The 27,188-nt window shown below is 45.6% G+C and overlaps 1 protein-coding gene across 1 annotated transcript; it reads left to right on the plus strand.

Moving 5' to 3' along the window:
- Nucleotides 1-2,112: 2,112 nt before the first annotated feature.
- PPM1L (protein phosphatase, Mg2+/Mn2+ dependent, 1L) lies at nt 2,113-26,991 on the plus strand. The gene is made up of 4 exons (XM_010183240.1): nt 2,113-2,229; nt 3,686-3,860; nt 21,926-22,087; nt 26,645-26,991. Exons 1-4 carry the CDS (start codon nt 2,113-2,115, stop codon nt 26,989-26,991), a joined length of 801 nt encoding a protein of 266 aa, XP_010181542.1.
- Nucleotides 26,992-27,188: the final 197 nt, after the last annotated feature.

A 27,188-nucleotide genomic window follows, 5' to 3' on the forward strand; every position in this document is an offset into this window, starting at 1 on the left:
ATCTCGAGAATATTAAGATCATACATTTTTGGTTTCCCTCCTCTCCCTGTAAATCACAGGAGTAGGTGTGGACTGTGGGGTCTGAGGCAATAAAGTCTCCATCTTCCATTTTTCAGATTGGAAATCTGTGTTTATAAATAACGGCTGTTCCAGCTAATTAGATCCTTCAGTCACTTCCTGTGCCAGTCGCCCTTGTTGGCAGCGCTCGTTTTTCACGGGGTTGTGGAGCTGCTTAACACTTGCCCTCTGAATTAACCCTCGTTGTCGCAGAGTGCTCGGGTCACTTCTTGCATGTTTACACACGTGCCCGTGGAGGTGTTATCTTCTCCGTGTGCAAGCACTTGCGTGGAGAGATGCGTAGTACCCTGTGGTGTGTTGAAAGCCTTTCCGAAATCACCCAGTATAACTCTGTCAGGAGGCTGCTTTGTCAAGCCACCACTTGACTTCTGAAGTAGCTTCATAAAGAAGCCTTTAATTAACCATTTTAGACCTTTACTTCCCCACACAGAAGGGAGCTCCCAGAAGGATATACTTCAGAAAAGCAGAGCAAATTTAGCAGGTGGTTAGCATAATTTATAAGAAGAAAATTTACTTTGGGTATGTATGTCTCATTAGTTGAAAGATGTGGGCATACCTGGTAGCTACAGAGGGATGCTGACTGCATTCACGGTTCAGGTTACTGCACAGTGAGGGATTTCAGCATTTCCTGCTGTGATCTTTATGTGGTTTGGTTTTGCTTTTTTTAGTGAATACAGAAATGTGTGATTTTATTTTTGTGAATAAGTTCTGCAAGTATATTGCATTGTATGTAGATATTTTAACATTAATTCTATGTATATGAAATACCAGTTTTCCGTGGTAGGATCAAATACCCTAAAGTCAATTAAGCTATGAAGCTCAATCCTTTATTTAATTTGGAGAAGGGTGCTTTGGACTGAAAGCAGCTTCAAGGAGGATGCTGCAGTTTCAGTTGTATAGCTGGTGAGAAGAAGACACATATTAATGCAAACAGATGTCTTGAGAGGGAGTGGAGCATCTCCCTTATGTGGAAAGGCTGAGGGAGCTGGGTCTCTTTAGTTTGCAGAAGAGGAGACTGAGGGGAGACCTCATTCATGTTTATAACTATATGAAGGGTGAGTGTCACGAGGATGGAGCCAGGCTCTTCTCGGTGACAAACAATGATAGGACAAGGGGTAACAGACACAAGCTGGAACACAGGAGGTTCCACTTCAATTTGAGAAGAAACTTCTTCTCAGTGAGGGTGACAGAGCACTGGCCCAGGCTGCCCAGAGAGGTTGTGGAGTCTCCTTCTCTGCAGACATTCAAAACCCGCCTGGACGCCTTCCTGTGTAACCTCATCTGGGTGTTCCTGCTCCGGCAGGGGGATTGGACTGGATGAGCTTTTGAGGTCCCTTCCAATCCCTAACGTTCTGTGATTCTGTGATTCTGTGAGAGCGGGGGGACTCCAGTGGCGGCTGGAGGAGGAGGTGGCCGGGGTGGTGGGATGCTCTGCCGGGGTTTCTGGGCTGCGCCAAAATCCATAAGGGAGGTGCACGGAGGGGCTGCGTGGTCTACTCAGAAGCTGAATATTGTGGTGTGGGCGGTGAGAATTGTGGTAAGATGGAAGAGCATGGAAATGGTGGAAGTCTCTCTTGTTTTGAACATTGTTTAGTTTTTATTCACCCAGTACCGCTAGCCCCTTGGGTTCATTAACACCGGGCACGTGCATTAACACACACACTCACAGCCTCGCACTCTTTCTTTTTTAGCATTTCAGGTACTGGCAGTGACTTTTTAAAACCAAGATAAAATTACTTTTGTACTGAACAGGACATAGTGCTCTCTGTCTCGTGGCTGCAGTGCGGATAGGGATGTAATTACTCAGATGTGGCTGATCACCTTTCTTGCTGGAAAAGGAGAGGCGTTTGTATCGGTTCCACCGTTGCTTTGCCGTTTAAATCTTTAATGACATCCCCATGTAATGTGAAAGGCAGTGGGCTAAGCAGGAGTCTTGGGTTTCGGTGGTGGGAAAAAGCCCACCTATGGGATCACGCAGGAAATCGGTGCCATCGTCGCCTCGATGCCTGTGCAGACACTTGACAATGGGGCTGCATGTGGCTTGTGAAGCCGTCCGCCCTCCAGCTGATGGTCCCAATGGTCTTCCCAGCTGCTTGTGCCCATCTGACTCTTGACTGTCACTTGGGCTGCAAGATCTTTGGGGCGGGATGGGTATTTTTCCTTATTACCAATACCATTTTACCTTATTACCAGTATTCGCACGGTTGGCACAAGATGCATTTCAGAAAATAAATATTTATAAAGTCTTTGTTTTCTGCTCTTTAGAGTTGCTGCCTTAGGAGAGCACAAAAATACCACCACCACAGCACCACCTCCCCACAGAGTAAAACCTCTTCTCAAAGGAAACATTCAACACCAACGCCTGAACTGAAATAATGAGAATACAGTGTGTCTGTTGGCCTTCCCTTGGAAGAAAATCACCATTAAAATGTAACATTAAATATGCTGCACTCATGTGGAGAGTTTGTTTAGTTTTCCTAGAATAATTTAGTTGGTCTCACATGGCCTAGCTTGCAGAAAAATTGAGCACAACTTCAGTGGTATTTTAAGGTTGCAATTTAATAGGCAATTGACTTTGGAAAACTAAATATAAACCCAGGAGGAGCCTGTTGCTGAGTAGAAGTAACTTCTGGTCAGTCCCAGGCCTGAAATAATATAACTTTGTTTACATTTATTTTTCTCCTTTGGTTGACAGGAAAGCTGGAGCACTGGGCAGCAGCCTTTGCTCCATCTTCCTTTTCCAGTTACGTTTATATCAGAGATAGAAAAGCAAAGAAAACAAACCCCAAACCTATGCCAGAAAGAGAGACTTTCTGTTCCCTCTTATAGCAGCAGTGCAGTACTTGCAGGAGAGGGGTGCTAATGCTTAAAAACCCAAAAGCCTGTCTGTGTTTGGATCCCACCAGGTGCCTGAGCCCGAGCCCCCGAAGGACAGAGCTGTTCAGTGGTGGCAGGGACCCTGGGCACCGACACCTCTCCAGACACAGATGCTCTTCTTAGTTACTACCAGTTACGTTTTTGCACGAGGCTCCGTAACATCGGTCCAACCATGCCACCTTGTGTTAATTCCTGTTTCCTTATGGCCTTGACTGTCAGAGAAAAAAAAATGTAAAAGAATTTTCTGTGTGTGGATGCATCTATAGATGTCATTTTTTAATGCTGTTAAAGTGTCACTTCTGGCTCCCTGTTGTGTATCGGTAGCAGGCGAAGTGATTCCACTCTGTCACTTCGTATTTTAAAATTTAGAATAAAGACAATATATTTCATAACGATGAAGGAGTTGGGCTGTTGTGGTACGTGTGTAGGCCAGCGTGGGTAACTCTTTCTGGGCTGCCATAGACTCCCTGTTAAGAGTGAGTTATGCCGCAGCTCGGGGGAATTTGGTCCGTTACATCCCTGGCTCCTGGGAAGCTTTGGGCAGGCAGGGATCATTTTGGTGGAGAAGTGACCTGTGGATTTTGCACCATAGACTTAGTAGCATTAAGAGTGGTTTATTGTAAAGAGTTACATTTCAAATGTTTTCAATTTAAAAAAAATTGCTGTGGGTATGCATGAAGCTTTTCAAAAGAAGATGTAATAATTAAACGTTTGCCTCTTTTCTGCGTAGTCAGCAGCAGAATACGTGAAGTCCCGCCTGCCTGAAGTCCTGAAACAGCATCTTCAAGACTATGAGAAGGACAAGGAGAACAGTGTGCTGTCTTACCAAACCATCCTGGAACAGCAGATTTTATCGATTGATCGAGAAATGCTGGAAAAATTGACCGTATCCTATGATGAAGCAGGTACGTTTATGTTTCTTTCTTAGATTTTACGGGGAAAAAATGGCTTGCTTGCAGTCTTTCTCCCGAATACTGGTGCTTGTGCTGGCAAGTTGAACTTTGTCCTCGAAGGTATGAGGTGACTCAGTGAACTGTTTCCTTCTCCTAAAATCAAGTTGAGATAGACAATTTTCCACTTCAGAGACTGAATGCTAACTAGCTGGAAGGGAGTTATTTTTCTGACAGCGCTTTGTCCTTTGTAATGCCCTGGTGTTGACCGATCTGGCCTGGCTCCTCATTGGCTCTGCAAGTGGTACGACCTGGTCTCTGCTGGTTTCTCCTTCACTGCTAGCTTAGTTTTGGGTTCACCTGACTTGGAGTGTACTGGATAGTCACAGAATGGGATTTTTAAATGTGACATGATGCTTGTAGGTAGCGAAAACCAGATAATATTTAGAGGGTTGGAAGCATTTTAACAGAGCAGTTCTAGGGATTTTCAGTTTTTATATTTAGGCCTTAATAAATTGGAGTTTCCTTAGTTATAGCTCATACTTTTTACTAGCATTTGGTTTTAAAGTAGTTCGAAATGTCTTCCAGCTATTAGATCCTCCACAGAGTTGTCCTAATGCGTGGTCTTCTGTACAGTTACAGAGGAAAGCAAAATTAATGTATTAATGTTTTTCCCTGATCTTGCAGAATAGCCACCCGTATCTGCTGTTTGCCTGCTTCCCGGAATCTTTCCAAGTTTCTCAGTGTTTAGATAAATTGAAAATAACTAAGCAACCTAGTAAAGAAAATTAACAGTTCATCGTTTTACTGCTGCATTGGTATTCATGGCAGCGAGCGGCCTGGCAGTGCGTGTGGAGGTCCCTGTGGACCAGCCGTGTGTTTTCCCCACTTGCTGTGTGCACGCCTGGCTCCCTGCGCTCCCCGAGGAGCAGCAGCAGAGGCTCTGCTCTCTTTTTCTCCAGTTCATGTGAACCACTCGTGCCTGCAACACCAGCTCCTTTAATCCGCAGCCCTACCAACCAGCCTCAGGCAGCCTTGTACAGAAAGAGAGTTTATAGTTAGTATGTCCTCATTTGGGGTTTTTTTTCTTAATCCCTGGTGGCACTTTCTTATCCCATTATTCCCCTGGCCATATCTGGCACCATGGTGCCCTTGAGGAACTATGCTGAGCTTAGCTCCAGGTTTCCCTTCCAGCTCTTTTAGCCTCTAACTCATAACTGGGCTTTTCATTCTGTTTAGATGGTGTTCGCCAGACGCGGGCTCAAATGGTTGGCTCTTTTGTTTGGTTGGGTGGCACCCTGCTAAAATTACCATCATCATCATCATCATCATCATCATCATAGTTTCTCGTTGCTAGCCTAGCTCTGGAGAACCAAGCACTGACAAGCTGGTGTTATTTTGTCCTGTTACTTTGTACTTATGTTGCAGTCCCCTGAAGTACTTAAAATGCTCAGACTACTTGTCAACTGTGTTCAGACTCCTACTCAGCCTCCCACTCGCTGGCAATACCATCCTCTTCAGCTACTTTGATCTCGAAGGCGCTCGAGCAACTTAAAATGCCTTTTGCAGACTGCGCGTTCTGGGTACTTACAGAGCTGGAGCTTCAGTAACTTTGAGTAATTACAATGCTCTGTTACTTTATCAATTATATGCACGTGCTCACCCAATAAATAAGCCTGCTTCTCTTAAACTGCTTTGATCTTGGATGCTTTTGAGCCCTGTATGGTGCCATTTTGCATACGACACCTCACGTACTTAAGGAGCTCGGAGTCATAGGAGTTCTCGAAGGACAGAGTTAAAATGAGGGCACGGGATATTTGTGGCCTGTTTCTAATGATGCATAAAAAATAAGCTCAAAAGTGGTTGCTTTCAGTTGCTTTTGTTTGTCTTTTTTAACGCAGGGTTTAGCAGTCCAATGAATCATGTAAATCTTTCTCCATGGTTTGGTCACTTCATCTCTCCAATCATTTTGATGGATAGAAGTTTGTTAGGCAGGAAAAAACGCAGAGGAGGAAATTACTGACTCCTGTCAAAAGAAAAAGCAAGCATTTTCCTTTATTGAAAACTGTATGTTTGCACAGAGAAAATAAAGATTGAAACTGCCTGAAACACACATTTGAGGATTTATATCGTGCAATAAAACAATCTTGTGGAAATGAGAAGCTACATAAATAACTAGTTCAGAAAAGTCCCATCATATGCACACATTCAGAGCAGAGAGAGAGAGCGCAGTTTGCTGTCAATAAAAAGCCAGAATTTCAGCTTCCCAATCCGGTAGAGACACCTCTAGAGATTAAAACGCAGAGACGGGGCCCGCTCGTCATTCTAATCATGTCACTTGTTTCCTACAGAAGCAGAAATGGTGCTACCTGCTCTTGAGGTACCATCTGATTGTGAGCAAAGCACAGAAAACGGGCAGTTAAATATAATTGCGGCAGCTGTTTGCAAACCCGAGCGCTCCAGCTCCCGAGCAGTTGTGTCACCAGACAGTTTTCTTTTATTAGTGCTTTTCCATAGCAGAGTCAATTTAACGAGAAGATCAAGCTGCTGCTGGTACATAAAACAAGTTAAGAAGGGGATCTTTAAAAATCAAAATGGTGAAAATAAAAGCAATTGTGAGATAAGGCGAAAATATGACTTTGTCTGGCAGGAGATTACGTGAGAACATCAACAAAACCCGGCCTGGAGAGCGGCGTCAGGGGTTTAATTTCTGTGATGGTGGGCAGGTGGAGTTCTGCCGCACGTCAGCCAGGAACCAGAGGGTGAAATGTTGAAGGTACGCGGTACACGGGGTCAGGAGCCGGCTGCAGCAGGGTGCTGCACCCACAGGAGCACTTCCACAGCAGGGGAGCACACCTCTTCCATCCAGGAAACTTTTCCCATCCCTGGGAAGGGCTGTTTTCCGAGGGTTCGCAGAGCTGCCTCCCCTCATCCCAGGGATGTCTCCCAAAACAGACAGAATTCAGCTGCATCCGTTTGCCAGAATAAAACAGAACTGCACAGAAATGGCTTGGGCTTCTGGTACCATTTTGCATGTTAATTTGGCTTTTCTGGCAGCATGCAATATTTAATAATGTGCAGCTTCAGACTCGACGTCCCAGTGCCTCTTTTGGTAAATCTCTCCCTTTAGGAGTCAGTATATCAGAGCTACCAAAGTGAGTTCATCTAAAAATAGTCAAATGTTGACAAGATTTGTAGTGAAGTTTGACTCAGGAAGCTTTAGAAAATGAAAGCAGGCCAAAAGTGACAGATGGGTACAAATCCTCTCATAATCTTTAAATCCCTTAGGTTAAAAAGTGGCATTCTTGACTAGCTAAGGCTGGGTTAATTTTGTGCAAGAATATTTTTTCCTGCCGAAGCGTTATTGGATGTTAATCCTATTCCTGCGGTTTACAGCATCTCTGAACATCCGGGGTGGTCAGTGACTGCTCTGCACAAATACAAATTCAGGATGTTTAGAGGCACTTTGGCGTTTCGCTCAGGTGTGCCAGGTGGCCAAAGCCTGCTAGGAGATTCTGGTGGTGTTTTTGTACTGCAGTCAATAGGTTTTTCTTTAACGGATGGCCCTTCTCCCCCAGAGTCCTGTGGAAATTGAGTTTCATTACTGTGTGACAAAAAAGATTAATTTCATTTTTCCGTGCTGTGAAGCAGCCATGAGAGATATTGATATTTAGGCACTGTATCCAGAGCCAGATGTCAGCCCAAAACGTGTTCTCTGAGCTAATATTTGCCAGGGTGCCCTGTGTTTCCTGGAGCCACCTGCAAGGAAAGTGGGTGGCTCCTCTTCATGCGTCCTCCCGTGGGGGCCAGAAGCTCGTGCCTGGCCGGACCCTGTGCGCCTCTCCCCACAGATGCAGTTTGCGTTAGATTTCATCTGAAAACTTGTAGCTACCGTTGATGTGCACCATTGCTTGAGAGTACTGCAGTGTTTCTTAACACGAGTTTTTATGCTAGCAGTCCACGTCCCAATTTGCCTGAATGCTCCAATTTTAGCAAAGAAAGGTATTTTCTGCTGAGATAACGTGTGGCCCTTAGCACTGCAGCGTACTGCACTTTGTCTCCAGATGAGAGGAGAGTTTGTGCTCTGCCTTCCCCAACCATCCCCAGGTGCTCTGCTCTCCCTGGGCGTCACAGGGTCCTTCAGCACAGGCTCCACTCCTGCTCCACTCCTCACTGCCATCTCCACTTGGTACAGAATGAATCGGTAAGGAATTAAATCAGCTCCTCGTATTCAGCCTGGAGTTCTGTGCTCTGCAGAAGGCTGAGTCTGGTTTCTCCAGTGTCTGCAGCTGTGAAAACCAGTTCCGAGCGTAAATCCACGGCTCGGATCTTCATTCCAAGGGCAGGACTGCAGCCCAGCGTAGATCCTGTCCCGTGAGCAGTTTCTGTTTCTGGCAAAAGTGCATAAAAGCAAAAATATCCAAGATTAAACATCAGCCCAAGAGGTTGGCAAATCCATCTGCTTCACACAAACAATGTCCATGCTAGTGTGGTCGCACTGGGAAAATCATCGAGGGGCAGTGCCGCCGCTTTTTTCAATTGCAGTGCTCCCTTTCGGGCAGTGCAGGCAGGAGTTTGCCCTCAGAAAAAGGGTCTGCAAGGAGAAAATGAGAAAATTAAAGCAGTAAAAATGCGCAGAAATATATCCCATAATTTGGGATAATAAATGTTTTGCTGGGGAAAATCCGGGTAAACTCATCATTACACTCCATTGTAGTGAAGATAGAGCTATCTGTGCTGTGATATTTATCTCAAGGTGGCTTTTGCTCAGCAGTAACCCAGTAAAAATGCAGAAAGAAATCTGTTGGGTTTGCTGTGTCCACCTTCTCTAAAATGAAAACAAAAAGTTTGTCTTAGAGATTCCTTGGACCATGCTTTTGATAGGTGTTTTTTGAGATGCCCTTTTCACACAGGGCTCAGTCACCACACTTTGAATAGTGGTGACTCGTCAGACGTTCAGATCCTTGTCCTGGCAAGGATTCTCAGGAATATTTCTCGTTCAGTCTTGGCTACAGCCATTACCAGTGAGGCAGGGTACGGGAGTGCTCTGCTGATGGGTTGGGAAGAGCAGACATCTGTAATCTCTCAGTTATCCAGTGATAATGGTCCTGCAAGAACACCTAATACTGAAATGGAATTACTTGAGCCTAAAAGCTGGTTGGAAAGCTTTGTGTAAATTTTTAGGGGGGATTTAAAGAGCAGGAAGGAAAGTTGTGCACTAAACACGATAAAGATCAAAGTTGCAAAGGCAATGGGTTGCACAGAATATGCAAGAACACAAATCGGAGAGCTGTGGAGTGTTTCTCGTATCTGAAGGAATGTTGCTGGTAAGGTTTTCTGCATGCTGTGGTGAGCAGCCCTTGACCAGGGAGCAGCAGACCAGGACATTTATTTTCGGGTTTGTCACAAGCCCACTGACCCAGCAGTTGTGCAGCTAACAGCACTCGAGTGTGTTGGGCGATGTTTGTTGTCATGCCGGGGGCTTCCTTCTGAAAAAAGGAAAATAATCAGTGGCCTGCCGGCCACTGCGAGTGGTGGCTTTCTCCCCAGGTCAGGATTTTAGATGATTTTTAGGTATTTGATCTCAAGAATGTGATGTGAAACAGAATCACAGAATCACAGAATATTAGGAGTTGGAAGGGACCTCGAAAAATCATCCAGTCCAACCCCTGCCAGAGCAGGATCACCAGACCAGGTCACACAGGAACACGGCCAGGCGGGTTTTGAATGTCTGCAGAGAAGGAGACTCCACAACCTCTCTGGGCAGCCTGGGCCATGCTCTGGCACCCTCAAGTGAAAAAGTTTGTCCTCATGTTCAGGTTGAACCTCCTGTGCTCCAGCTTGGGACCATTGCCCCTTGTCCTGTCACTGGACATCCCAGAGCAGAGCCTGGCTCCTTCCTCCTGACACTCGCCCTTTCCAAATTTATAAACATGAATGAGGTCACCCCTCAGTCTCCTCTGCTCCAAGCTAAAGAGACCCAGCTCCCTCAGCTGCTCCTCATAAGGGCGATGGCTCCTCTCCCTCCATCATCTTTGTGGCTCTGCACTTAAACACCTCCCTTCTCTGAGTCTTTGATTGCTGCGGTCAGAATTCAGTGTTGTGCTTTTTCCAAACAATACAGTATAAGTTTTACTCTTTATAACCAGATGATTACTGCTGAATTTACTTAATCTCCACCTTACACCCAGCACTGTCTTTGGCATATTTGATTTCTTTTCCACCATAAAGCTACACGTTAAACTTGGTCACTGCGAACCAGCTCTCTGTTTTTCTGCAGAGGACCTGTACCTACAGCAGAAATCACAGAGCAGTCACCGAGGGCAGAGTTGGTTTCTTTTACATTTCAGTGTCTGCTTTATAGACATCCCCATTCAGGGCAGCTTTTCTAGACCTCTTCCATAGCCACTGGAAAAAAAAACAGCATTTCTGCTGCTTATTTTAAGCATCCACTTTGGTACGTGAAGAGTCACATCCGAAACGTGCCGGCACTTTTCCGTTGGCTGTGAATTAGCTCACAGGTAAAATACAGGTGGGCAACTCCAGCTTAAATAGGTGTATGCATAAAACCATTTAAATTGCATTTCAGGGTGTAGCTTCGATGCAAACCGTGCCAGACTCTATTTTCCTACCTTGTGGTCTTCCAGCTTTCTAAAGTATCGGCAGTGTTTGTAAACAGCAGACGTGTATTTAAGCCAGCCCAAGCGTGTTGTATTTTTTTGCTCCGTTAAAATAATTCTTCATTATTCGTATAATTGCAACCTTTCAGCAGAAGCTCGGAGCAGAAATAGCATTTTGACAGGTGCCTACTTGCCTGTGAAACGTTCTGCACTTCCTCATCAATCTTTGAAGTCGGTATTTAGCTATTTAAATTGATCAGCTAGCAGTCGATTTTAAAGAACCGATGTAAATGCTAACAGTTCAGGGTATTTGGTAAATATATCTGTGTCTTTGGTAAAAAAAAAACAACTAATACATTTGTGTATATTTGGTGAAACCTCTGTGCTGTGGAGGTGCAATGGTGACTGCAGGGCTGTGTCAGTGAGTTAGGGGTTAGTAAGTCAGTCATGTGAAGCGTTCTGTTCTTACTCAAGCGTATGTCGCTGGTTCAGCCTTACCGTAGAAATGCTCTGTACTCCTCAGTTTGGTATTCGTACATGTGTAGCAATCAAAAAAAATACATTTCTGCTATTACCAAAGTCCTGCAGAAAGAGAAGAAACCAACACAGCCCTGCAGAGTGCGGAGATTCAGAAGTGGAATAGAAAATGTTTTTTAAACCATTTAATGGTCTTAATACTAATTATTAGTGACTGATCATTGCCTTTCTGTGTACTTGTTGGTTAAATCTGGAAAGCACCTTAAATGCACAAACTTCTTTTAGGTGCTTGCTTACTTCAGTCAGGAGCTGCGACAGAGGTGGTTCAGGTTTGTGCCTGAGAAGGGGGGTTTGATGTCTCCTGCATTCGGGAGAGGTTGCTCCACCAACCTCTTAAAGGGTTTAAAGGGGTTTTTCAGCGACACTGCATTATCACCACCTGGTTGCCATCTTCCCTCTTTGGCCTGATGAAAGACACAAGAGTAGGTAAGCTCTGGAGAATTCAAACTATTACATGAGGTTTATTTTGCGTAAGTTTGTGTGAGTTTTACTCTGAAAAGCTGTAGATTCAGCTGATGTGCACCGTCGTGTGAGATGGTCCCTGCCACGTGTCCTTCCTCAGTTTCAGACACACGTGCTGCATGAGTAGAGAGATGTGAGCGTGGTTTTATCTCATTTTTTGATTATTTATTAAAAAGATACCAGACAGAGATAACATTTGAAGACATGGCTTGCTGCAAATGCAGTGTGGGCAGAGCAAACATCTGTTCTAGGCCTCTGGAAGGAAGCCATCCATCTCGGCAGAGGTTTGTCACCCGCTGAGGGATGCAGAGATAAACACCTGCAGGGTCTTGTGAGGAGCAGCAGAGGCAGCAAAGTTTGTTCTGCCTCCAGACCTGACAGAGCTTTTGGAGATTCTTCTTAAATTTTCTTGCATCGTGACCCGAACAAGCATTAACAGCACTGCTGTGGCAGGGTGGAGTGACAGAGCATCATCACTGCATGCATCTTTGCTAAACCATTCATTACGACCACGATTGCCAAATTTCAGTGTTGAATTAATATCTGCAGTTTCGCTGTGCATGGTTTTACCACATTATGTACAAAAAGCTGATATTTGCCTTCTTTTGAAAACATTTTAGTAGGAGAATCATTGAGAAGGGAAGTATGTTGTAATAACGTCAAGAACGTGTACACGCACGGAGTTGCGATACGATCTGGCGATCGCTTGCGCTCTTGCACACATCTTTGTGTCCTCTGTCCTTGCGCTCTCCGCGGTCGCAGCAGCGTTCGGCTCACGCTGAGCCCTGCTTTGCATGCACAGCCGCCTTGCACGCCACAATCAATCACTGTTAGCCTCTTCCATTATTCCCCAGTGCTTGAATTATACATGGGGAGGTGTAGGAGGAAAAAGGAGCAGGAACAAAAGGAGGCTTTGTGTTCTCAAGTGAAGCTTTCTTAAAAACCCTATCCATAATCATTAAGGTAAAGAAGTTGGTCACAAACAAGCAAAAACTGCTGAGTTTCGGCAATATCGGTGCTTTTACCTCCTTCCATGTGCATCTTTTCCAGGCAGCTGTGGGATCACGGGCTGCAGCTGCTGTGTGTAACCTTGGAAAGGCGCTTGCCTGGGCTCCAGCTGCCAGTTGGATTTGCTGATCTTACACAAAAATTCCCCCAAACTGTGCTGTTTTCACTCAGAAGGAGGATCCGAGGTGACAGCTCTGCCCCAAAAAAACAGACGTTTGGCAGATGGGGAGGTTTTGCATTTGCAAATGGGCAAAGTAGGGTTTGATACAGAGAACTGGAAGATACAGCTGGAAAATAGAGAAGGAAAAAAGTACAGTTCAAGGTGACTTTTGGCCAAGTATTGGACGATTATGAGCCCTGAGTTTGATTAACCTGAAAAGGGGAAAAGTCACCAGCTTGATTTAAGCTGCCACCCTTCCTCAGGCCAACCAGCCTCAATTTACAGCTCAGGAAAATCTGCATCAGTGCAATTTGTGTATTGGATAGTGACAGGGGTGGGGACAGAGCGAGGCTCTCGAGATAAATCACAAATCTCCTTAATTCTGGTGCGTTATCACTCCTCATCCATTTTTTTCCTCCTCTTGCACCCCCTCTGCTGCCAGCACAGGAGATAGAAAATAAGATCACAGTCCCTTTGGCCAGGGTACGTGTTTGTGTTTGTAATTTGGTGATATACCCTGGGCGCTGAATCGGTAACTCTTAAATACCTCCTTGCTCTACAGCTCTGCCCGTGTTTCTAACTAGCAAGTTTCTTATTTGTTTAGGAGTTACGGCACTGATCCCTCATGCCAGCGCCTCGGGGCCAGCTGGAGAGCACGGCAGATATTTACAGCCATCTTCCCCGAAATTAGCTGCAGCCTGATAGACAGTGCTGCCACCGATGGGTGCTAGTCCGTCGTAAAAGCTGACCCCAAGAGCTGAGGGATTACGCAGCCATAGTGAAACCCATTTGTTGGTTACAACTGTCAGCCCTGTGGGGATTTTTGAACGGCCCCCGTTAAGGCTGAGTGATGCGGAGATGCACGCAGCATCTCTAAACTTGCCGTTGGTTGTGCTGTTTGGGAAGGATTTGCTCACTCTATGTCCTGAGTGCAGTTTAGTGCCTGCCCCCTGACACCTTATTTATAGCTGCTGCTTTAAGTCTGGTATTTATGGCTCAGGCACCTCAGGAAAGCACAGGTCAGTTCCTGGGGTTTTTTTGCAGCCATGATCCTTTAAGGCAGGACTGGGACAAAGCCAGAGATGTCACAGGACTCGGCACAAACTGGATGCTTTTAATTTATTTGGTGGATTATTTTTTTTCCAAGTGGGACTTTCACTTTGCTCCTAATTTCCCATGTGATTACAGAGCTCATTACAGCTGAACGCTGCTAATAAAAGCCTGTTGAGCATCTAGGATAACATTTTCTGACTAGATAAGGTCAGTCGTGCTGTTATGAGACCTCACGGGGCGGCGTGTGGAGCAGCGGCATCACTGACCTTATTGCCGACACTTAAAACCACCGAGCATCGACTGTCCCTGTGCCGCCCGCAGACTTCTGCCTGGCTTAAAACGTAGGGCGGATCCTGCAGCAGGTCAGGCCCAAACTGGCTCCCTCAAAGCCAATTGGCGTCACAAACACAACGTCTCCTGTAGCTTTGGCACTGTGTTCCTGGAGGGGTTTATTGGCCTGAAACTGCTAAAAGGATGGAATCCTTTTTTGTGTGTGTGTGATCAGTTCTGCAGACGTTTTTTACATTGAAATTTGCTGTATTTCCGTGATGGGCAATGCCAAGCTTTGTTCTGAGGGCTCCACGGAAGATGTGTCTTACAGGTCACAGAATTTGGGACAAATCTTAACAAAGCAGACTGCTCATGTCTCGCTGTAAAACTTGTAGTAGCTTGTATTTGGTTTTAAACTTTTATCCAGCTCTTCCTTAGAAAAGTTAAGATATTGTTATTTGGAGGGGCTACCCCAATCTTTCCCAATGGAGAAGTTACAGCTTTGTCCTGGGCGCTGTGGGATGAGCAGCTTTTGTTAACAGAGGCGCATTTTGCGTGATATCCTCTGGCTCCTCTGCCGCTCGGTGTTTGGCCCGATGGAAATGCCACCGCTTTGGTCCTGGGCTTGGACACCTCCAGTTCAGAGGAGGTAAGTTACATGCAATTGCCCCTAAATTTTAGTTCTGCTGTAGAGGTCTAAGAATTGAAGAAAACACGTTCAACAGCAGATCGGGGGCCGGGAAGTAGTGTAATTCCTGAGCTCTTAGAAGAATTCAGACTTTGCAGCTTATTCGCTTGGGTTGCAGTGAGCACCCAGGCCCAGCTTCATCCTGGGGATGTTGGTGGCTCACAGGGAAGCATTAGCAAGAGATTTCTGATCCTCTCATGTGCAGACCTTAGCACAGTTTTTCTCTCTTGTGTTGCTGCAAGGCTGCATGGGAGGTTGAACTGCGGCAAAACGCCCAAGCCCGTCCATGATTGCGTCAGGAAGATTGCATGTATAGTTTTCCACACTTTAATTAACCTGGTGACACACAGACATTTCTAATGAGAGAAAACTGAGCGTTTTCAGCATATTTCTATTTCTAGCGTATTAAATGGCTGAGTGGGGTTCTCGGGTGAACCTAAATACGGGAGCAATGCCAAGAAATGGGCTTCTGGACTGAAATGTAGATTCCCTCTGTACTGAGATTATTTTTCATAAGGACAAGAAATAAATCACACGGCGCTAGGATAGCAAGACGGTGGGAGCACTCCCCGTTTCCACGGTGGTATTGATGAGGCAGTGTCAGAGCAGTCTGGAAGATGGAGAGGCTGCCCGAAAGGGTTTCCGCTTTTCAGTAATTAACTCTGGTTACCTGCTGCACAAAACCCCCTTCCAGCTCTTGTTTTCCTGCCTAGAAAACACTCTTAGGTAATTTTTACAGAGCTGAGTCGGAACATCTGTGTGAATTTGTTAGGCTGTAAGTATCTCCCAAGTCACTGTATATGAAGAATAGAATATAATTAATGATACACAGGACTGAGTTATATGTGCATACTCATTGATTACACAGGAAAAGAGGCTCGATCTAAATAGAAATGCAGTATGGTTCCCTGTTTCGAATACAAAATCTTAAAACAGTACTGAATACAGCCAGGTAGGAATTGTTTCATGACGGAAATTAAGCTACGATCTTAGAAAGATTTGAAGTCATTTCTATATATTTATAAGAATCTGGTGTTTCTTTTAATCTATTTTAAAAGAAGTTCTTTTAATTTTAGGGGAAAAAACGTTATGTTGGGATGATTAAGGCATTATGAGACCTTGAACTTTCAGAGTGATTATTTTTAGGTTCGTGCTCTGCGGAACTGACTTTTGCAGCAGAATTTTGTTACCAGAAAGGTGGAGCAAGTGCAGCTCATTCGTAGGAAACACCAGCACTGAGGGTGCCCGTGTGGTCTGTAGGCTGTTCAGTCCCGTGCATCTTGCAAGACATTTGGGGAAAAGGAGGTGGGTACTTTAAAAATGCATGTGTACTTTTGAAAGGTACTGTGAGCGATCAGCAGTTCGTTCATTCACAGGCCCAGCAATTTGCTAAAATTGCGTATTTTGGAGATTATAACAGTATTTTCTCTAATCTATGCAGCTTCTGCTGAAAGAAATGGAGTAGCTGTTTAAACGTTTCAGTAACCTATAAAGGAGTAAAGGATGAAGAAGTGCTGATGAGCACAGTTAGCTTGGTTTTTCACAAAATCTTTGATGAAGGTTGGATGTCATTAGAGAAGCCAAAAGTGCACGTGAGAAATGGCACCTTGGATTAGAAACCAACGGAGGAGGAGGTGCGCAGGTCGTTGAAAGGTTTTGCAGTGATCCCGCCCCAGTTCAGGTTTTCAGGCTCATTTTGGCTGGAGAGCTGTTGTTTTCCATACCCGATTTGTCCCTCCTTTTCCGTGCAGACACGGTGCTTTGGGGAGCAAGGAAAGGGCTTGTAGCACGTAGCACGAATGAAATGTGAATGTCTGCTGCTGGGTTTTATTGTTGCTTGTCTTACAGATAAGCAGTGGATAATTAGATTTATTTTTATGGCTTTGGATTAGAATTGGTGGGTCACTTGGAGGGCACACAGAGGCGGTGTTTCATGATCTAGATGGCCTCACACCACTTTTTATCTGTGTTCCTGGCAACTGGGAAGCGAGAAAGTCCCTTCCCCTCCCTCATATACTTACTCATGGTGTTTTTTCTCAGTCTTGCCTATTCCACCAGCTATAATCAAAGTTTTATTTGCATTGCCTGAGGGGTATGTGCAGAGCATGTAAAACAGAAATTCAGGAGATGCGTGGCTGGTCTTGACGGGAAGAGCTGAGGCAGATGGGCACAGAGGGCGGCTGTATTAATGATAAAAACATCACACATCTGCCCTGCAAACTACTGGGTCTTATTGTTTAGGATTTAAAGTCCCTGTAAGGCAAGTGGAAATGCACAGTCTATAAATGCGAAAGAAGCTGCATGCAGTGTGAGTTGCTAGTGGAGAGTAAACATAAATCCATGTTTTTGTTTATCCTGCTTTTTGCATTGTCTGAGTAATTCTGTTCCCTTCTGGAGATTATTGAAGGCCTTGAAAATACTCACTCCTGCTTAATTACTGTGTGAATTCAAGCTTGAGCACTGTCAAAAAAAGACGGGAAGGGCTCTTTTGAGTTGTTTTTTGTTTGTTTTTAATCAGTCCAGCCAAGTAAGTACCGGATTTCTTGACCTGCAGTCACTCTGAATGCATTTCTGCTCAAAAGCTATGGCAGACCTCTTCTCGCCGGCGGTCAGGCATCCCAGCAGCGCTGCTGTGCTCCATCAGCCTGTGAAAGGGGATCCAGACTTGCCAAGAAGTGGTTGCATGGGTTGATTTAAACCTCCCATCCCACTTGGAGTCACTAAGAAGAAATTTTCCCCAGCTTCCTGTTTGACCCTATGAAAGCCATGTCCATCTGAACATGGTGCAGGTCCAGGTACCCAGGATATTCCCTTTCTAATTCAGGTTACTCGGATCTTTTTCCTTGCAGTTTCACGTGCACAGCCAGTGCAGCCCACCTCCACCTCATCCAAAATAGGCTGCAGTAGATGATCAGTGGAAGTGTTGGGGTAAATATCTGCCAAGAAAACAGGCTTGAGCTTTTAGTTGAGAGAAGAGACTTCTCTGGGGTAGAGAAGCAGGGGTCTGGAAGCGTTGGTGATGTTTGATGATGGGGTTCCACAGGAGCCAGCCTGTGGAGGGGACTGGGGTCTGCTCAGAGTCTGGAGTTGAGAGGAGAGAGATGAAGGGGTCTTCAGAGATGCTCATGATTAGAGAAGCAAAGGAAAAAGCTAGGAGAGAAGAGTGTCCCTTCAGCTGAGAAGCAGCGCTGAGCTGGCTGTGCTGGAGGCAGGTCAGAGGGATGAGAAAAGCTCGCTGTCCACGCTGCGGCTGGGGAACGCCATTACGGTCTCGGAGAAGCTGTTTCGGTGGTGAGCCTGGGGCTGAGGCTGTGGGAGGAGGTGCAGTGTGGAGCTGGAGGGAAGGAAAACCTCAGGCTGTGACTGAAATGGTGTCTTCAGTGAGCTGAGAGGTGAGACAGGAAAGCAGCAGTAGCCATAAACATCATCAAGGGTAAGGATGTTTGTTTAGAGGGGCATTACAAAGATGCGCTGCAGAAGAAAAGAGCCAGAGAAGGGCAGAGATGAGGCGATAACAAATGAAAAATGTTAAAATGAAGTCTTCTGGACTTGATGGCAGGCAGCACGTGTTGGGCAAATGGGGAAGTGATGGTTAAAACATAGGAGGGGGAAGTCTCATTTCTCAGTTTTGTCTGAGAGACTCTGTGCAAAGAGGGACAGAAAAGGTCGGGGAGGACTGGAAAAGGCAGTGAGGGGAGGACAGGTGCTCAGGAGGAAGAGCCTTGGCTGGGGGCTTTTGCCACTTAAGAGCCTGAGATAGGGCAGGGTCAGGTGTGATTCCTCATGAAGGGAGGGGCAAAAGTTCTGGGTCAAAGAGAGCGATGAGGGGGAAGAGGAAAGGGAGAGGTTACATGTGCTGCTGGCCTGAAACCCATGGGGTATGAGAGACTGGGAAAACAAGGAAAACTCAGCAAAGAGGGGCTGAGGTTAACTGCACCATTGCTAATGGGGCAGGGTGAGACAAGTGGGGGAATTTCGGCCAACTTGGGCCATCCAGAGCCCAAGAGCTCTGGTCCTCATCCCACGCTGCCCCGCCAGCAGGGATCGGGAGCCAGGCATCCGCGGGATTTTTTGACACCAGATGTAAGGTACGAGATGTCCAGGGCTGCAGGGTGAGCTGGGTGGTGTCTGGGCTCTCTGCTGCCTTTGGAGGTATTAATCAGGTCTTGTTTGCGCTCTGGTGACTTTTCCTCCTTTCCAGAAAGTGGTTATCTAGAAACTGGTAGAGCCGGTGCGGCCTTGACTTTTACAAGGTGCCTCGTCTGATACTAAAATACACCACCAATAATCTTACCTGACTGAGAAGAAAGGCAAACAAAAAAGCCAGCTCTATCTCTGCAGCCAATATAGCACAGGTTTTAAATTTTCTGGTGATTTTCTTTGTAAACTGCTCAGCAGGGCATTATTCAGGCAGCTGCATCGAGGGACTAATATAACATGTGTTCTCAATTTTGGACCCTTTATGTTGGGAATTTTCCGTTGTGCAATTGCATTAAATCTGAGGCGGCTGACAAGAGCGTGGTATTTTCTAACTCTACACAAGGTTAAATGACAGAAATAAAAATAGATGGAAAAGAAAACAAAGTAAAATAAGTTTGCTTTCTCATGTAATGGCAGGCAGTAGCGGGAGGTCAGGGACTTAAGGGTAGCCCAGCCATCAGTCAGGGACCGTGAAACAAGTGATCCTTCCTAAATCACTTTGGAAATTATCCTCTGTGTCGGACGCTCGTTCATTCACACAGATCATAAAACCAAGGCGACTGTGTTCAACATTATCATTTTTATATAAATGGTGGTGATAATGACTGTATTTGTGAAGTATTTTACTTTCTAAACACCTCGGCTGTATGATGTTATTTGCAGTTATTTTCCTGACTAGGAAACGTGTGCTTTTTACTGCTGCCCATAGGAGATACACTCAGTGCTGGTGTCACGGGAAGGGGGAAGCCGAACCGCAGAGCAGTCATGAACGTTGGAGTGTCAGTGAATTTACAAATGCCAATGTCAGGCCAAGAGGGCAGCCAGAGGTAAAGCTGGAGCTCTGATCTCCAGCAAGCAGCACCACTGGTGGTGGATCTCCGAGGTCCACAGCCTCATGCACAGTGTGTGTGGGTCTCTGTCCCGCAGCACAGCGGGACCCTTCTGCCGTTGGTTTTGGCTCCATGGTCCAACCAACAGGGCTTTCATTTTTGCCCCCATTTTACATCTCACCGGGTTTGTTTTCAACCCAAGGTGCAAAGGCGGCTGTTCCTCTTCTCTCTGAAATTTAGATGAAATGTCAGACCAGCTTCAGCAGAGGTAGCACCCCCTAGTCTCTTGCAGCCTGTCAGCACGATGCAGCTTGAACACTCGTTAAGGAAAGTTTCATAAATAAAAGCAAGGGAGGGTGCTGTTCATTGCCATAATTTTCTCACTGAAGAAGAGCTTTATGCACCTGCAGAGTTCTAGCTTTTGTTCAGGTAGAGAATGAGGTGACTTCAAATACTAAATCCCATCTTGTTCTGCTTAAAGGAGCAGCTGCACCCCACTGGGGTAGTTTGTACCTTCATTATTATTTTGTTGTCGTTGTGTTTTGGACACTGGTACATGAACTGCCAAGTCCTCTGGGCTCTGTTCACCAGGGTGCTGAGGCCGGACACGTGCATCCAAACAGGGCAGGCACCCAGCCAGCATCCAGCACAGCCTTCTCCACACCCCTCAGGCAATCTCCTTTAGCCTTCAGAGGAGAGGTTTCTTGAGCTCATTTTGCTGGGGATGCTGGTGAACGGGTTCCTCTGCATGTCCTGTTGTTAGGTGAGCTGTTAAGTAGTGCAGTTAGCAGGAGTTTTTAGCTACAAATGGGAAACGAGATCCATTGAGGTCTGCAATGTGTCAGTCAATTGCAAAAAAATTATATATATATGTATATATATATGTGACTGTCTTGTGAGAAAATAGGTCTAGTTTAGAGCAGTGCAAGACAGACCATTAAGTTAAAAATAAATCTTCAGAACACAGTGCATCTAAACACAACTTCTTTATTCCTGGCTGTTTTATTTATACCAGTCACGGGATATGCAACTACTGACATGGGAACAGCAAAACGCAGGTTTTAACTCTGGATGTGGACAGCGACGCAACAAGCGGCAGCTGTGAGAATTGAGCTTTAAGAGCCCAGAACATGGACATAAATCCTGACATAGCTCCCCAGGAGCAAAAGCAGGGTCAGGATGCTGCTGTGGGAGACAGTGCTGCAGTGCCCCGGTGCCAGCATTATCATTAAAACGGCATCTTTGTCTGGTAAAAAGGCAGGGGCAGGGACGCGTTGCTTTGTGCCACCGCTTCTTGGTTGAGTTTCATTGCCCTTCAACAGGCAGGGTGGCCCCGAGTGCTTCTTCCAGAGCACCCCAGCTATGGACACACCTGGGTTTTTTATGTATAATCAGATGTAAATTAACAACAGAGGTGAAAACTCAACCATGTGCTTCTCTCATCTACCTAAAAGGAAACAAAAGCAGCCATTGAGTTCATTTTATTGACTGTTGGAGGATACCTTTTGTAAAGTTTTAGCAGCGCCATGTGATCTAAACTGAGTGCCGGGCGTGTTCCCTTTAATGTTTGTTAGTGTATGTCTAAAAGCTCACTTGTCATCTTTCTGTTCTAAAATATGAATGAAACTGTGACATCTGGTCCAGACCCCGTGCAGGGAATATTTGTAGTAGCTGGAGTGGTTTGGAATACAGCTTGCACTAACTGGGAGGGAGACATACAAAAAAGGCATGGTCTTAATGGGCTCTGCTTTACTCCACGTTCGTTCCACTTAAATGAGGAAAATAAAAACTATAGTGTTCTCACTTGAAAAACAGCCAGTTTTTCCAATGTTTTCCCGCCACCTCAGCCAGCAAATACCGTGCCTGTTGGATACGGTGGTCAATGACTAATTACATCATTTAAAAGTTAAACTAATTAAAGATGTCAAATCTTTTCCTCTTTCAGATGAAAAATCTGAGCTCAGTTCTTGAGGGGGTGAGGGGAGAGTGCTCTGTTTTACCCAGGCATGGTCCAGTGCAGTGGTTTCAGTTCACAGAAGCTGTGAGTGAACTCTGGGGCCAATTTGTACTTTTCTCCTATTACTTTCCTTGCCCATCAGGAAAAGCCGTCTGTCAGCCGGAGACTGGAATACACTCCTCCCACTTCAGCCCCTCTCTACCATTATTAATAGGGAGAACATTTTCCTGCTCATCATTTATATATATTTTAAAAAAAAATTGGTATGTTTCCCATGCCCTTCTATTTTTTCCAGGTACAACTTGTTTGATCGCGCTGTTGTCAGATAAAGAACTGACCGTGGCCAACGTTGGCGATTCGCGAGGAGTCCTGTGTGACAAGGATGGGAACGCCATCCCCTTGTCCCACGATCACAAGCCCTACCAACTGAAAGAGAGGAAGAGGATTAAAAGAGCTGGTGAGTTGTAACAGTTTTTGGTTTTGCCTTTGGATTAAAGATTTATCTGTTTTTTTGTCTCTAGTCTGTCAATAATACAGACTTTTCCCCTGAGAGAGACTGAAAAGTACTAGACTGGGGCATCAGCAGATAAAATCTTCCATTATTAATACAGCGCTTTTCAGCGGGATGTCATGGTGCAGACAGAAACGGGAGCAGATTGACCTACCCCTTAATGAGCCAGTGTCAGGGTAAGAAGAGCAGCCTCCATCCTCAACAGCCACTTGACCGTCCCGGCCAGTGCCCCTGATCTCCACAGGGTGCAGTTTAATAATCAGGAGCAGCAGAATTACAGGCTTCTTCACACCAAACCTTTACGTGAGAGGCTGGGTCTGAAGCTGAGTGAGATTTAGTTCCTGAAATAAGCAGAGCATGAATCTAATTCATCAAAGCTAGTTTTTCTTCCCATATAGTGACTGCCAATGAGCACAAACCTGTAAATTGTAGTAAGAGTACAGGGAAAGAATATAAGAAACAGAAACCTTTCCACACAAGTCTTTCCCGCTTTCATCACTTGTCAGTTTAGCGACCTCTCGGGCTAGAAGTTACATTTGGATCATCAAGTTTAATAGCCAATTTGTCAAAGTCTCTTTTGAACCCGTTTCTGGTTTGGCTCCCGCAGCAGCCTGCAGCAGCGAATTATTTGTTTGTGTTAAACCTACCGACGAGCATTGCCCCCAGAGATGTGCTGCCTCTCTGCCTCCACGTCTTCATCTGTAAAGTGGAAATAACAAGTGTTTCCCTGAGCATAAAACATTTTTAAAGCCCACAGGTTATCAATACGCTCATGCCCATACATGCGCAACATGCGCTTTCCTCTCGGTTTGCTTTTATCACCGAGAAGGCCTAAGAGCAGTGGGGACCCTTCCTGCTGCCAGGCAGGGAGCCGAGGTCATGGGTGTTCACCAAAGGGGAAGAAAAGGTACACAGGTCCTAAGAAGGAATAGGAAAAACTTGGTGTCACTTTGCTTCAACTCAGGACTTGGGGGATGTGCCAATAAAACCTGGAGATTTGTCTGTAAAATTGCTTCCTCCTTAGCCAAGCCCACGCCCTCTCTGCAATTGTTCATTCAGAGAAGGTCTTCAGTTTGGAGACAAAAAATAATTTGATTATTTCATTTGTCTAAAAGTGAGGCTTTATAACACAGCGACATGTAAAATTAACCTGGGTTTTCGCAGGAATTTCCAACTTAGGAAGAAATTAATTTAATAGACATGTAAAGTGTTGCAACTGCAGCTAAGCAAGAATTACTCTGTCTAGCCTAGTGATTAATGAATTCACTTCTCTGTTACCTATTGCCCCCCTGTATTACCATGATTGATATGGCCTTGTAGTGCTGTTGGAAACATACAATCCAGTTTATACTGCTGCCCGACACTTCTATGTTTTTGCACATCCCTTCTTTGCATACAGTAAGTGTAAAATTTAAGCAAAGCACCCAAATTGAGTTATCAAGCCTACATCGCTACTGTGACAGAAGTACCTCACTTTTTTCCACCAGCTGGATACTTTCTTGTCACGTAGAGCTCGAAAAAGTGACAATAACCTCATCATTACGTTATATTTTGGTTTTCCAACTTCACGTAGCACCATCAAGTGCCCTGTAGGTAGTTATAAAATGACGGCACATTTGTGTTAGTAGGATTAGATTTCATTTAAAAGTGAAATCCATATAGCCATGGTTGAGAAAATATCCTTCAAACCTCAGTCAGATAGAAATCAATTTGAGGCAGCCTGAAACAGCAGCTCGAAGACGAGCGTGATTTGCGCTCTGTGTTTCAGCAGGGCGTTGACACCACGATGAGAAGTCCAAACTAATCCGTCAGTTTTCACTGCCGTGGTGGGTGTTGAGGAGCCTCTCTGCTCGCTGCTGCCGGCGGTCGATGGATGGGCAGTGAATCCAGTCCCTCTCTTTTCCCCACTCCCAGCAGCTGTGTGCAAAGCCTCACTCAACCCACAACCTGGAGAGAAGTTTCCTTTTCTCAGCCTGATGTGGCTCGAGCAGCTCTCACCCTGAAGCCCCAGAAGCCAATGCTCAGGTTTCTTGTGGGGGTTCCTGCAGTGCTGGAGAGGCCACTGACACCCCAGCCTGCAGCCAAATGCCAAAAGCAAAGGCAGCAGCTGAGAGAATGGGGCAGGGCCCTTGATTTTCAGCTGGGGTGCTGCATCCTGTGGAACTACCTGCTCCACAGCTTGGCTGTGCAGTCAGTGGCACCAGTTGCGGGGTCTGGGTCGAGTCTGACTGTTGTTTTCACACGAAGCTGGCTGATGCACTCACAAGCGCTGCGGTTGCGCTCATCTCGCAGCTGAATGAAAACAGGGTCCCACCGCTCCAACCTGTTCCCGTGGGACAGGGAATGCACGTCCTGCGCCCCAAGGATGCTGGATTCCCCAGAAAACACAGGGAGTCTCCTGATCAGGAGCTGGAGCGGTGCCTGTAGGATCAGCCTGGAAGCAACCATGGTTTTGCCTTGTGAAGAAATGCTCAGTTGTAGAGGCACAAGGTGACTGTCACTGATAGAAATTTAAGTAATTCACCTTGAACATAATCCTCTGAGCTCAGCTCTTGCTAACATACAAAATGTTTGTGCAGTTGCCAAAAAGCTGCTGTTTCATCAATGCCTTTTCTTCTCCAGTGGCAGCCAGCACTGCAGAGTGTTTGCTTTTCCATGAGCATTTTGTTGTATTCTGTATGGACGGCTTTATAACAGAAAATATAAGAAGCGCCAACAGAGGCTTCAGCAAACCACAGGAACTCAGCTTGTGCCGTAGGCAGTTCCAGGTGCCACATGAGAACGGCACCGAGAAGTCACTTTGCACGTGTAAGCACAACCTGCACAGGCTGGAGTAAGCGTGCTGCAACGAGACCCAGCATCGGCTGCCTCCTCTGCAAGCACGGCAACCAGTGCAGGCACTGCTGTCCTCTAAGTGTGTGCAGAATGTCTGCTTCAAACTGCCTCCTCTGCATTGCTCTTTGCTTCCCATCATTCCAAAACGTACACGCGATTACACTCTGGTCACTGTAGTCCTAATCGCTTATGAGAAACCCCTGGGGTGGTGAGCAGGTGGCTGTGTAACATTCAGCGCCCTCAAAACCCACAGCAGCAGCCGAATGAGGTTTGTTTGACCACGCATGTAGAGAGGAGCTGCAGTAGGGTCACCCGTCCTTCCTTTTTTTGACTATGGAAGGAAACATCTTCGTAATGGAGCCTCCCTTAGAAGTATTCATGAAAACACCTGGCTAAAAAGTTTGGTTTCTGGTGGCTTAAACACAAATTAAGTTTCAAGTTGTGTGCAACAATGAATCCTTGAATGCAGTGTAGTTTCACCTGAAAGCAGAAGGAATTTACAGATGAGGTCAGCCACCCAGGAATGGAAATGCTATCTTCAGATTTAGGTGACTGACAAATAATGCAGAGGCTGAAGTGCAGAGCTGAAAATGTTCTGGTAACTACAAGAACACAGACATTCGTAAGAACACTGAAGCAGACAGCTTGCAGATACTAAACACGACAGTTCACCTGATTTTGTTACACATTTTAATGTTTCCTGTTTGCAAATAATTTGTTATTAAGTGACTTTTCATTGGTGTTAAAGTGACAGGAACGCTGCCGTGAGTCAGTGCAGACAGCGGCACGCAGATGCATGCGCAGGGATGGAAGGTGCCAAAATCTCACTCTCTGACCTTGACCAGTGCCTCTTTTCCTCCCTGGCACAGGCAGCCTGCGTGGCAGCCAGACACTGGCTGGTCAGAGTCATCGCTTGCAGTGCAAAGTGTACCTCACTATAGCCAACCTCTACATAAAAGAATATTTTACCTAGAAGTGGCCTTCATCCTGGCGATGGTAAACTCAGTCAGATCTCACATTGCATTTTTCTGACTTGAAGGAAAATTTTGTAATTGGTTTGTTCACAACAGTTTTCTGGTCCTTTTTGCCACATCTCACTCAAGGCAGTTTCCTACAGGAGCCTGTGTATGTTTTTGCACTTGCTTCTTTCCTTTATGCCATAAAAGTGAGGTGTAAGTCCTGCTGCAGTGTTTTCGGTGTTGTTTCCTTCTTAGATCTCCTGAAATGGGGAAAATGGGAACTACACAGAAGAACAAAGTGTTTACTGACACGGGAATGTAAAGATTTTATAATATGTAAGATTTATAAGACTATAAAGAATATAAAGTATTTTTATCTTAACATTGCCGCAGGGCTTTCTGAGCAGCAAGTTGTGTAGGACGGGAGTCTCTGCTCAGTAAGTTGTTGGTCTCTCTGGGGGAGCGGAGAGCGTGAAGCTGCATCGTTTGAAGCAGAGCCATTCCTGACTTCTCTGCTTCGGCTGTGTCAGCAGCTGCGATCCAGCTCTCCCCTGCAGCGCTCTGAGTTTTACTGAAGCCCTCTCCTGCTTTTTAAGACACCTAACATCTGTATCCCTGTGGGATGAATTTTTGGGTGGGTCTGGCAGGAAGCCAGAGAAATGCTTGAACTTCAAAACGAACGCCTTTAAGTGTTGGTGTTTCTCCCCAGGTGGCTTTATCAGCTTTAATGGCTCCTGGCGCGTTCAGGGGATCCTGGCCATGTCCCGCTCGCTAGGAGATTACCCTCTGAAGAACCTGAACGTTGTCATTCCCGACCCCGATATTCTTACCTTTGACCTGGACAAACTGCAGCCAGAGTTCATGATCTTGGCGTCGGATGGTCTGTGGGATGCCTTCAGCAACGAGGAAGCTGTCCGGTTCATCAAGGAACGCTTGGATGAGCCACACTTCGGCGCAAAGAGTATAGTTCTGCAGTCCTTTTACAGAGGATGCCCTGATAACATAACAGTGATGGTGGTGAAGTTCAGGAATAGCAGCAAAACAGAAGAACAGTAATTACCAGTGGTTCTCTGCCTCACTCTGAACTTAAAAGAAACTCTTACATTTGAAACCTAGTAGAAAGCTCTAGTAAATACCATTAAGATTCTACACAAAAAGAACAGATCCTTCTGGTCTTTGTTCTTTGCTTAACAAAAGGAGCAATACAACAAATACACTCTGAGTGATTATAAGAATTAAGTTTGTTCACATGT

This window comes from Mesitornis unicolor, unplaced genomic scaffold (genome assembly GCF_000695765.1).
Source record: "Mesitornis unicolor isolate BGI_N332 unplaced genomic scaffold, ASM69576v1 scaffold13874, whole genome shotgun sequence".
NCBI lineage: Eukaryota > Metazoa > Chordata > Aves > Mesitornithiformes > Mesitornithidae > Mesitornis > Mesitornis unicolor.